The 13,155-nt window shown below is 37.3% G+C and overlaps 1 protein-coding gene across 1 annotated transcript in view; it reads left to right on the top strand.

Annotated features, from left to right (window-relative positions):
* Nucleotides 1–13,155, top strand: part of slc7a14a (solute carrier family 7 member 14a) — a 98,773-nt gene that overhangs the window by 55,579 nt on the left and 30,039 nt on the right. The window contains exons 4-5 of the mRNA XM_039761291.1: nt 4,063–4,299; nt 7,746–7,963. Coding sequence (XP_039617225.1) covers nt 4,063–4,299; nt 7,746–7,963 — 455 coding nt within the window. The remainder of the gene's footprint in view (nt 1–4,062; nt 4,300–7,745; nt 7,964–13,155) is intronic.

Below are 13,155 nucleotides of genomic sequence, written 5' to 3'. Positions count from 1 at the left end.
ACCTCACCTTATGTTATATACAGTATAACATTGGCAATTTACATAAATGCACTAGTGGTAATAAGATACTAATGACCCAGGTTAAAAAATCAGTATCACTGAAATGAAACTTAAACACTCCTAAGGTATTTTATGTTAAATATGCTTTAACTTGAGTAATGGTTTAAGATATAATCAGGAATACACAATTGGCGGTAATTATCATCAGTCCATCTGTATCTTCAGAACTGAAAATTAGAACTACTAATGTATTCACTTTTTCCATCTGTCTGTTTATCTATGTAGTCGGAGTACGTAATGCGCTAGAATGCTACAATTTTCAGGAACTTTTTTAATCATTATGACAAACCTCCACTGATCCAACACCATAAAGTGAAGATAAGCTAGCTGCCAGTGAACGACTGCCATGAAAAGTGATACAAAGCAAAAGAACAGCAAGCAGCACTGTCTTCTCTCATACCAAGTGCTCACTAAGGAAGGGCAAGTTTGCATTTGAATATCCTATCCTGATATTTCATGATTGATTGAATGTTTAAAAGAATCAATTTGCTAGGATGCTTTAAATTTGCTGAAGGATATAGAGTTGCTGATTTGCTGACAGGAAGCAAATGATGGAGAAACTGTTTTGTAAAGATATGTTCTCAAGTCCAATCTGTTATTCTTACAAAAGATTGACTCGACATTTCTGCAGAAGATTAAGGGAGACTTTCAGAGCAAGAAAATGCTGCTACTTTGATGCTTGTAGGATGCAGAGGGTCAGGTTTGGATTCATTATTCATTTCAGTTCAGGTATTCAAAAGCTGCAATTTTGTCTCAAGGAAAGACTTGCAATTTAAAATATGTAAAATTAGATTTTTCAGTCCATTGTCTGTTTTATGAAACAAATTTGTTTTTATAGTTAGAGAAGCTGTTGCTCAACCATCATGTGACCCGGCACATATTGAGCACAATAATTGTACCAACAAAGTCAGGCATCACTGAGAAAGTCTCATAATGTGTTGTATTAGTCTACATGAGTAAAAAAATGAATGGGTTTCCTTAATTTGTAAGAAACATATGATAAAGTGCATAAACAACCATGCATCGAGAGAGAGAAAAAGTCCCACTCAGTCTTTAAGTTTTTAACAATGAAAAAGACAGGACTGAAAAAAACAGAATGGGGTATAAAGACTGGCAGGCCGTATCACAGTCGGAAGAAGAAAGCTAAAAAGCAGAACTCCATAGCTATCATAAGGTCTTGTTTCATCCCTCATTTCAGTGCAGCCAATGTGAGCTTCTGCCTGTCTTCACTACCTGCTAATGGGTATAAACACCTTCTTCTTCCTCTTCTTTCGGCTGCTTCTGCCATCATGGTAAAAAGCGGAAAAACCTCAAACAGCCTTAAAAATGAAACAAAGCAAAATATGCAATGTGCTCAACTAACATAAACACAATAAAATGAAAAACAAACAGGCACAGAGGGAGAAGATCCTTTAAAATATTAAAAATATGTCAAGAACAAAGTTTGACTTCTCTGAAAAAAGGTGAGAAGACCAGTCTATCTGACTATGCTTCCATCTGTGGTTACACAGTATTCTAAAACTACATATTCACACTGCCTGTGTTCCAAATTTCCATTGTGATTATGTGAATCACTGCCACTGACTGTTAAGACCTTCTTGGTTCTCGAAACACAAAATGGTGTTGAGCCTCAAAATGAGAGTCAAACCACACTGATCTGAACTAAAGGTGTACGCATCACCTACTCAGATCAACCAGGTTTTAAGGCCTGCACAAGCCAAATGAAACAAATGCTTAATAAAGATAATCTAAAACAACAGTAGAATTCAAAAGAAAGATGAAAAACAGAAGTAAAAACTAATGTGTCAGTAAGGAACTGAAGCTTCTCAGGCCATTGTAAAGGCTGAACGCAGCCCCTCAACTGCAACATCGGGGAGGCCTGTCCTTGTAGGTGCCACATATATAAATCAGGATCATACAGAAAAGAATAAATAAATATATAGTTAGCATAATACAAAAATGTCAACTAACTAATGAACAAAACAGCATTGATGAAGAAATAGAAAAATATACACAAATAAGACCACACAAACATATCTTATATATAAACGTCTATGTGTGGAAGTGTGTCTGTCTGTCCGGCCCGGAAGTGAGAGGTGGAGTCGGGGTAAGGCCTTTACCTCAGAGGAAACAGACAACTCACTTAGCCACAAGCAAGGCGAGTACATTGGCAAAACAGTATCCCTTTTACTTTTCCGCTGTTAAAACATAAGCGAGGTTAACACGTCAGCAAAACAAAACCTCAGGAGAAAGAGACATTAGCTTAGCTGCTAATACACAAGTGATGTGTGCATGTCGGCAGAATTATACCTCCTAGATGCCCAAAGTAGTTCATTTCAATTACCTGACATCTCTACATTTCAATTTTTTTTCTGATGATTTCAATAGTTTCTAGGACCCTGGGCTTTTTACAGCACAGGCTTACACAGCTAGTAGTATATAATGGCAAAATTAACAAAATAATACTCAAAGGAAAAAATACAATCAATAAAAAGAATAGACACTTGAGACTGTCTAAATCTTAACTGTGATCTCTCACCATTACATCATAATATGGTGGCCATCATAGATGATACCCAGCTAACATAACAAAGGTCAATAAATATCTAGAGACTTAGATGAACAGTAACTACCCTTCATGAATTACAACATCTGAGAGAGAGTCCTGAAATAGTGGATAGCACAGTGGTGCAGTGGATGGGGCAATTTTTCTCTAGGTATTCCAGTTTTACTCCCACAATTCAAATGCATATGTGTTAGCTTAACTGGCAATCCTAAATTGGCCCAGGGTGAGACCTTATGATGGGTTGTTTCCTGCGTATTATACACTGCTACTAGAATAGGCTCCTGTCCCCATGACTCTGTCTTGGATTAAGTAGGTTTGACAGTTTTAAGATACAAGTGACATAACTTTTTTCCTAACCTTCCATTATTCTTAAATGTACAATACAACTCAATATGATTTGGCATAGGTAATACAAAAGAACATGATAATCATTAGGCAAATAGACACACTGCAGAGAGGCTTTTTTAACTCACTTACACCCTCTCATGGGCACATCCCTCAAAGAGTTACAAATATTGTGTAAGCTACTGTAGTCATTTCTATAACTAAGCTGTCTGCCTCATGCCTTAAATAATTTCATTTAAAACGTTATTTTATGTCACTGAAATAAAAAAATAAGAACAGAGAAAAAAAAAGATGCATCGTTTCATTATTAGTGCTGGTTACAATTGCCAATTACATCAAAAGCTCTGGCAACTTCACTTGTCTGGACAACCACGCTTCTCCACTCCCACAATGCACAACTACAAATAGTCTGCAACTACATTTGCATTTTAAAAGCCAAGGTGATTTTTTCTTAGAGAATCCAGATGGCATCCATAGGTAGCTGACAAGTTAATGAAGACACAAGAGGGATACAAATTATATCAGGTACTTACGTGCAGATAAGGTTGGAGATAACAAAATAATGAAATCACCATCCTGCTTAAGGTTATTTGTAAAGCAGTCCTAGCTGACATGGCTTGTTGAAGGAATGTCAAGAATCCTAAGAGAAGGCTGGATATTGGGGTGCATTTCAATGACAAAGACTGACCATCATGCTCATGTTTCACAACGAATGGTGACTGACATGAAAATGGAGTAGAAGTTAGATGGAAAAACATTGCAGTTGCTAGAGGAAAATGTAGGCAAGAGACTGTTTATTGATTCGGAATGCAAGGAAATATATCTTATAACATTCTATACTATTGTGACAGGGGGCCTTTCCACTTCTTTTCTCCACCAACATGTATTTGCAGGCTGTACAACATAACATGCTATTTTTGTGCTAAGAAACAAATTTAAAATGCTCTTATGCATAAAACTCTTTAAAAGCATTAATGGTGTGTTCATCTCTTGGATTCAAATTTACTGCTAAGGTCTAGGATTGCGAGCTTTACTTGAACAATCTATGATACCCTCAGCTGTTTGTTCTAATGTTCCCTTTGGCTCTACAGGTGTATGCTATGCAGAGTTCGGTGTGCGGGTCCCGAAGACTACAGGGTCTGCCTATACATACAGCTATGTGACGGTTGGGGAGTTTGTGGCCTTTTTTATTGGCTGGAATCTCATCTTGGAGTATCTCATTGGGACAGCGGCTGGTGCCAGTGCTCTCAGCAGTATGTTTGACTCCTTGGCCAACCACAGCATTAGCAACTGGATGATAAAAAATGTGGGAACACTGAATGGTCTGGGTGAGTATTAGACCTGTCAAGTATTCTTTTTTACCCTTGTTGGGCCAGGGAGATTAAGAGTAAATCCTGAGTAAAAAGTGGCTCACCTTTTGTACTATTGTGTAACATTTTATTCTTCACTGCCTGCTGCCCAGGTGCTGTCAGCCTTTTATACAACTAGTGCTTCACCTCACTGTTCTTTCTCTGTCTCAGTGTCTCTTGTTTTGTCATTTTTACATCTTTCAATTCATTGTTATTATTAAAATGTTAATCCTGTTTTATGTCATACCATTGTTTAAGCCTGTTGAATCCCAAACAGGGATGTGGGTTGCTGCAGGCTATCTCAGCAAGCACAGGGAGCAAGGCAAGAAAAATATGGACAGTGCATCAGTCCATCACAGGGGAACACACCCAAACCCACTAGGGCCAATTGAGCATCACCAATCCACGAGGTGTTGAGGGGAAACCCATGCAGACCTGAGGAGAACATGTAAAATTCACAGAGGGAGGACCAGGGACATCAACCCTGATCTCTTTACTGAGTCACCACTTCTGTGGTTATGATTGTAGTATTACGGGTGAATAAAGGTTCATGAACTTAGCTTTGTTTGTGATCTTTTATATTCATAAGAATCACTTTTGATCACTTTGAAATCACTTCAGATTTTTCTTTATTCAAGCCTCCTGACTCACCAGTACAATTAAACCCACACATCTTACATATAAACATCTAAACGTGGAAGTGAATGTGTCTGTGTGTCCGGTCCGGAAGTGTGAGGCTACAGCAAAGAAGCTCAAAGAGCCAGCAAGGCGGCCTTAAGTTAATGAGGCAGAGACAATCTCACTTACCCGCTGATAGACAAGGGGAGCGAGCACGTCCGTAAAATGAAACTCTCTGCAGTTCAATTTTATTTCTGACGATTTCAATAGTTTCTAGGAGCCAGGGCTTTTTACAGTATGGACTTACACAGCTAGTGTGATATAATGTTCGACTTGTCTAGTTATGCAAAATGTCAGCCTTTTTGGAGTTTCCCCTATTTCTGGCCCTATTTTTTCAGTTTGATCATCTCAAACTGAATAATCTGTTTGAAAAATTTCAGTCTGGTTTTCTCCCTGGCCATAGCACCGAAACAGCCGTGGTCAGGGTCACTAATGACCTTCTGATGTCAGCAGATACTGGTTCTCCTTCTTTACTCATTCTCCTTAACCTGACAGCTGCTTTTGATAACAATTGATCATAATATTCTTCTTCACTGTCTGCAATACACCATTGGACTTTCAGGAACTGTTCAAAATTGGTTTACATCTTATTTGACCGGTAGAACTGAGTATGTTGCTCTTGGCCGCGCAAAATCTCACTCCCATAATGTTACCTGTGGTGTTCCACAGGGCTCTGTGTTGGGCCATATCCTTTTCATCATTTATATGCTCCCCCTTGGAAGTGTCATTAGCAGACATGGTCTTTCTTTTCATTGTTATGCCGATTACACTCAGCTTTATCTTAGGTCTAATCCCACCTCCTCTACTGCTCCTCTGCTAACATCTACACTGACTATTTGTTTGGAGGAAATAGAGGCATGGATGAGTCTCAACTTCCTTCAGCTAAACAGATCCAAAACAAAGCCATTTTAGTTGGCACACCACACCATCTTCATTCTTCTATCATCACCAGTATCACTTTTCTGGTCAAAACATTCCTCTTTCTACATTTGTTACAAATTTGGGTGTTAAAATGGACTCTCAACTCACTTTTGACACCCACATTAAACATCTCTGTAAGTCATCTTTTTACCATCTCAGGAACATTGCTAAACTTCGTCCAACACTTACCCTGGCAGATGCAGAAAGGCTTGTCCATGCCTTTGTCTTGTCCAGGCTGGATTGCTGTAATGCGCTCCTCATTGGGATTCCTGGCAAGAGTATCCAGAGACTCCAGTACATTCAGAACAGCGCTGCCAGGATCCTGATGAGGGTGCGAAAGCATAGCCACATCACTCCTATCTTGAAAACCCTTCACTGGCTCCCTGTACCACTTAGAATGAGTACAAGGTTTCCCTCCTTACCCATCAGTGCATCTATGGATCTGCTCCCCTGTATTTACAGGAACTCCTTATCCCTTATACTTCCTCACACACCCTCCGCTCTGTGCATACTAGCACTCTTCAAGTTCCCAGAACTAAGCTTAGCAGTATGGGTGCTAGGGCCTTTTCTTCGGTGGCGCCGAGGCTGTGGAAATCCCTCCCTGACTACCTGAGAGCCCCACAGTCGACTGATGCTTTCAAACGAAACCTAAAAACTTATCTTTTTAGAAAGTCATTTTGTTAAATTATTTCTATAGATTATCTTGTTTGTTAATTTATTCTTATTTTGTAGCACTTTGGGATTGTTAAATATAAAGCGCAATATAAATAAAATGTATTATTATTATTATTATTATAGACCCAAAAAAACTCTTTTAGGTAATTTCGGACCATATTTTGTACAGAAATTTACATCCTAAAAATAAAGAGTAAAGCAATATGGTTATCACCCAAAATGATCAGAAGGACTTAAAGTCGTTCATGTCACATCAGCCGACCCACGAATTAAAGTTAAAGTTACTGCTTTTCACAAAACGATGGGAACAATGATACGCACATCAGTATTAAAATGCTGTTAATGGCTAAGGGGATCATTTGGATCAAAGGCCTTAAATCTGGGTCTTTGAAACACAAATGCTTGATTTGAATCTTAACATTTTTCACATAAATGCTTCTCATAAAATAAATCTGGGAAATTTAATTCAGAGTTACACTAACAGATGACTGTCAGGCTTAAGTGGTCCGCTGATTTTAGTAAAATTGTCCTCAATCCAAAACACTTTGAGTATCACTGGTTTAGAGCTACTATGTCTTTCTGTGTTTTTAAACAAATCTATGTGTTTATGCATACACATTATGTAACTAGTAACTTTGTAATCATATTTTACCTGTGAATCTGTTAGCCTTCACTTAATGAAAAGTGCTATACATTGAACTCTTGAAGTCTAGATGGGAACACACCGATACTTGCTCATATGGCGAAACCAATACATTATTGAGACAAATAGAGCGAAATATAAGCTTGGTCTGGAAATTGCTGAGAGTTAAGACATTTTAATTGTATAATTCAAAAAAATGGTTTTGTCCAACCTATATGAGATGTTTCGAGGTAGGCTCTACCACCCTTTTAATCCTGTTTGTGCCCATGTTGACAGAGACAATACAAATGAATTTAGCATTATGCCTTCTGGTGCCTTTGGATTTTTTATTTATATTTTGGATTTTATATGTTAGCTTATGAGACCATATCCTACTCATAGGAGCTGAGCCATAGATAAGTCTGAGATGGACAACTTGAATGTCTTCTTTCTCTTTCTCTTTTCCTTTTGCTCACCTTATTTCATGTGTGCTGGATGAAGATGTTGCCATACCATTGATGTCTTACAGGCAAAGGAGAGCAGTCGTACCCAGATCTCCTAGCTCTTGTCATCGCTATCTTGGTGACTATCATTGTGGCTCTAGGAGTAAAGAATTCTGTTGGCTTCAATAATGTCCTCAATGTCATCAACCTGTTGGTCTGGATCTTCATGATGATTGCTGGACTTTTCTTCGTTGATGGTAGAAACTGGGATGGTGGACTTTTTCTTCCTTATGGATGGTCAGGGGTAAATACATTTTTTTTTCTGTATTTGGTTAAATCATCAGTGTACCTTTTTAAAATAGGTCCTAGCTGGAGCTGACATATGACTATTCCAATTTAGACTGGAGACTTCACTTCATATTGTTATTTCCATCCTACCTAAAATCATTAACCTGTTGTTCATTCCTGTCAGAGGTGCTACAGGGGAAACTTCATTCATAACATCTAAGAAAAGTAGAAAATAAAAACAGATGTGTTTAAAAGTGCATCCTAAAAAAATCAACTATACATTTATGGTGAGGCAAACGTTGTCAAAATAGAAACAAGTATTTGTGTGGTCATCTAGCAGTCCTGTGTTTCAGAATAGTTTTTGCAGGGAACACTATTTGCAATTGGCAGTGAATAATGAAAATAATGAGCCACCTTTAGGATGCATCAATATCTATGAGTGGTCACTTCCCATTAAATGTTGTGATTTCTTCCTACATGTACAGGGAACCACATGTTAAATTTGCAATCCTTCCCAGACAAAGTCTCAAGTGAGGCCCAATTGAGAGTCACTCATCAATATTCTGAATTGGCTTTTCTAAATAGGGACACACTATCACCAGCTTTCACAAACATGCAGGTATCATTGCAACTCACGTAACAACACAACTCTTTTGGTTATATGCCACTTACTAACCAAACTATGTCTTGCTTTGGCTGCAGTTGTAATTATTGAGGAGTGACTTCAACTGCCTTGATAAACTCTGTGAATAGGACAATAGCCATCTACCTCACACTTGGTACCCATTTATTATTTTAATCTACCTAGATAAAAGGCAAAGTATAGAATATATAAAAATCACATGGTATTTATTAATGTATAAAACTACTAGAAAATATAATAGAAAGTAATACAGAAATAAACAGTCTTAGAAAAGCTTACTGAAAATAGAAGTGTCAAATGATGGATGAGTGGGTTTTGGTTTAGCAATAGTCATTGTTCATAGTTATGTTTCTGACATCCAAATCAGATCATCACACGTCTCTTGATCTCTGATGTCGCCCTTCTGTCATTGTTTCTCCTCCTTTCATTTACTTCTCCTTGGTCCATCAGACAAACCATATCTATGTTAAAATGCATGTGTGGGGTTTCAGGATATATGACATTGCACACATTTGATTGTTTATCTTGAGTGTTTGAGCTTTTAAGTACTTCCAGACTCCTTCCTTTCACAAGCTTTCTCAAGTAATTCCTAGTACTACAGCATCCATCGGTTCACAGCTTATAACTTAATTAAAACAGCTTCTATGACATCTGTGCTTATTTCCCATTCTCAGGTCGTAAAGTAACTGAAAAAGTAGCTGATTGGAACAAATGCATAACATATTAGTTCAATACACTACAGTGCTTGCAATGGCTGTAATTAAAGTCCTGTAAACTCAATTCATCTTGGTTTGTTTGAGCAAAATATTTAAAAATTAATAGTCAGTTTATTTACAGTTGAAAAACTGAAGATTCTCCACACCAGAACACTTGTAATTCATTCACGGTAATGTAATTTTTTAAACCAATAAGAAATTAAAAAACAACCCACATGGTACACACTAGAATTAAAGGGAATTTGGGTATCTGCAGAAAACCCTTCCAAGCAGAGGTAGCTGTGGAGCTGTAAGGTGACAGAACTGATTAAAGCCGACTTTAGGAATGTACGCTCAAAGGACTCAATTTTGGGCTTCATTTTCCAGTAAATAAATATGTTAATCAATCCAAGTTTTGAATTTTCTTACTTTAATTTAGAGTCATCTCAAGACAATAACAGGATCAGGCTTTGGTGAGTACAATATGCAAGATGGCAAAAAGGGGTGCAGTCCTCAAAATATCCTTAACAAGACCTGTACTCACTTGGTTTGGACCCCAAAAGCAGACTTCAACCCCGGCAGCCTGACCCCAAACTTAAAATGTGTGCAAAACAAAGGTTATATGCACAATATATAACAATTAAACAATAAGTACGTAAATCAATATAAAACAAAAAAATGCACAAAAAACAGAAAATACGAAAATAATAATTCAATAACAGAAATAATAATATAGGGTGGTCCAGATCTAATTATGCAATTTTCATTACACTATAACTTATTAAGTTTATTACATAGAAAATCACTCAAAAAATCCCGGACCATCGAGAAGTGTGCGAACTGACGACATGAAGAATCACACCGAACTGGAATTGTCCCTGCATAAATCAAAGTCATCCAGACGATCTGGATCTGCATAATTAGATCTGGACCACCCTGTATATAAGCTGGGGACAAACTCTGCCTGTCATGTAACATTGGCATTAGGAATGAAACAGCTCTGAACTGGATTGCAATCCATTGCAGAGCTCAACAGGCCAGTTTAGAGATCTCTATGCCACCTTGGCAGAGTCCTTGCCCATGGCAAGACTATGTCAACTGGCCACCATAACACAAGGGAAAGGTTTAGGAAGCCTCTTGTTAATAAAAGTCAACTTCAACTGTCTGAAACAATTGCTTTCATATACTGTGAACCAGTGGAAAAATTAAAGATTAAGTTTGGATTTTTTTTTTACATGAAGTTATTTCATGACAATTATGGTAAATATTAATTTGCCAAATAAAATTGTGTTCTAAAGTAAAGCATTTTTGTACATTTTAATAGATCTATTGAATAAAAAAAATCAAGATTTGTTTAAAAGTAACCTATAACAGCAACTAAAAAACTGGAGGGGAAAGCAAGGCAGAACCATATTTCTATTTCAAAAAAACAAAAATGTTGAAATATTCAAGTGTAAAAACTACACTTATGACTATCCCACTGAATTATTTCTTGGCCATTACCTAACAGGCAATAAAATCCAATATCTGTGTCAGAAGCCAAGGTAAGAAAAAATGCATATTTTGAATCTTCAAAGTCTTTTATTATAACATCTTACTTGAGTGGTGTTCTCTATTGTAGGAAAAACAAACTTTTCTTAGCAGCTTGCATTGGCTAATGACCTTGCAATAAGATGTTCAAATACTGACTTGAAACTCTGCCTTATGGGTGTTTCTGACCCAAGTTTGACACCCCATTTATGTGCAATTAAAATAAGATTTTTTTGTATCCTACACCTACCGATCTTTATCTGATTGTAAGTTTTAGCATTTTTTTTGGAGAATGAATGAACAAAGTATCTAAAATAAACAGTTCTATCCAATGAAATATATGGTTGGTCAAAACTGACCAAAAGTACATGGCAACTGTTTTTTTTTTTAGTGTTTGTTTTTGTTTTTTGTTTTTGGTAAATCGAGAGCTTCGCCTTTTGACTCATCTTCTTCTTCCCCACTACAGATAAAAATTGTTTTAAATGAGCTTCTGATACTTAAAGTGTATTCATTATTCTTAATCTATATCTGCAGCTTTGTTAACTTGTCCACAGTTCCCATTCAGAGGAAGATTAGAAGTAATATCTGAGGCCTTCATATGTGAACAGTGTGTAAAACCCAAAAATTATAATAGACTTGTTTATTGTGTATGACTTTCACATATATGAAACCCTAACCCTAATTATATTGATCAGTGAGCAAAATTTGAATCCTTGGGCTATGTTGTCACTTTCGGTCTGTTTCTGATTTGTTTTGGTGTTTTTTTATTTTTGTGTTGAATTTTGCAATTTTAATTATTGTTTAATTTCAGTGTTACGTTTCTGTTGCCAATTATGAGTACATTTTGGTTTCTGCCGTTGCCAATTTGGATGTTATAATATGGGTGGCCTGTGACATCATAACTTCAACATTATAAAAGTTGGTGGTGTGCAAAACTCTACATCAAAGTTTTTGCATAAATGTCAAAGAGCAAAACATCACTTTCTCTATTGCTAATTAGATAAACAATTTATTTGCAATGGTTAGGACCTTTACTTTTGCATTTTGGACTACACATTTTAGTAAACATTTTACACTTTGGAATTTATTACTTTGTTTTTCTTTACTTGCTAGTTTTTTGATCATTCATTTGTTTTGCCTCCTTTAAACTCTGTTTCTTTATCTCATAGTCTTGCTTTTTCAAAGACAAAGACATGACAAAAGGGTGTTAGGTATATAAAATTTTCCACAAGACCAGAATCTTTAATACAGAAAGGGGTGACCCTATGTCAGCCAGCCCCCAACTGTTACCTGCAGGCTGCAGCCTACAGAGGCCTAAAATGGGAAGTTGGCTTTATAAATTCAAAATACACAAAAATGTGTTATGAGAAATAGGAACCCCTAGCTTAATAGGACAAGTCCACAAAGAATGTTTACAAATAAAGATGTTTATTACATACAGTGCATCCAGAAAGTATTCACAGCGCATCACTTTTTCCACATTTTGTTATGTTACAGCCTTATTCCAAAATTGATTAAATTCATTTTTTCCACAGAATTCTACACACAATACCCCTATAATGACAATGTAAAAAAAGTTTACTTGAGGTTTTTGCAAATTTATTAAAAATTTAAAAAACTGGGAAATCACATGTACATAAGTATTCATAGCCTTTGCTCAATACTTTGTCGATGCACCTTTGGCAGCAATTACAGCCTCAAGTCTTTTTGAATATGATGCCACCAGCTTGGCACACCTATCCTTGGCCAGTTTCGCCCATTCATCTTTGCAGCACCTCTCATGCTCCATCAGGTTGGATGGGAAGCATCGGTGTACAACCATTTTAAGATCTCTCCAGAGATGTTCAATCGGTTTCAAGTCTGGGCTCTGGCTGGGCCACTCAAGGACATTCACAGAGTTGTCCTGAAGCCACTCCTTTGATATCTTGGCTATGTGCTTAGGGTCGTTGTCCTGCTGAAAGATGAACCGTCGCCCCTGTCTGAGGTCAAGAGCGCTCTGGAGCAGGTTTTCATCCAGGATGTCTTTGTACATTGCTGCAGTCATCTTTCCTTTTATCCTCACTAGTCTCCCAGTTCCTACCGCTGAAAAACATCTCCACAGCATGATGCTGCCACCACCATGCTTCGCTGTAGGGATGGTATTGGCCTGGGGATGAGCGGCGCCTGGTTTCCTCCAAACGTGACGCCTGGCATTCACACCAAAGAGTTCAATCTTTGTCTTATCAGACCAGAGAATTTTGTTTCTCAAAATTTGTGAGAGTCCTTCAGGTTCCTTTTGGCAAACTCCAGGTGGGCTACCATGTGCTTTTTACAAAGGAGTGGCTTCCGTCTGGCCACTCT

The sequence above is a fragment of the Polypterus senegalus genome, chromosome 1 (assembly GCF_016835505.1).
Source record: "Polypterus senegalus isolate Bchr_013 chromosome 1, ASM1683550v1, whole genome shotgun sequence".
Lineage (NCBI taxonomy): Eukaryota > Metazoa > Chordata > Cladistia > Polypteriformes > Polypteridae > Polypterus > Polypterus senegalus.
Note: the sequence above shows the minus strand (reverse complement) of the source record. Positions and strands in the feature narration are given on the sequence as shown.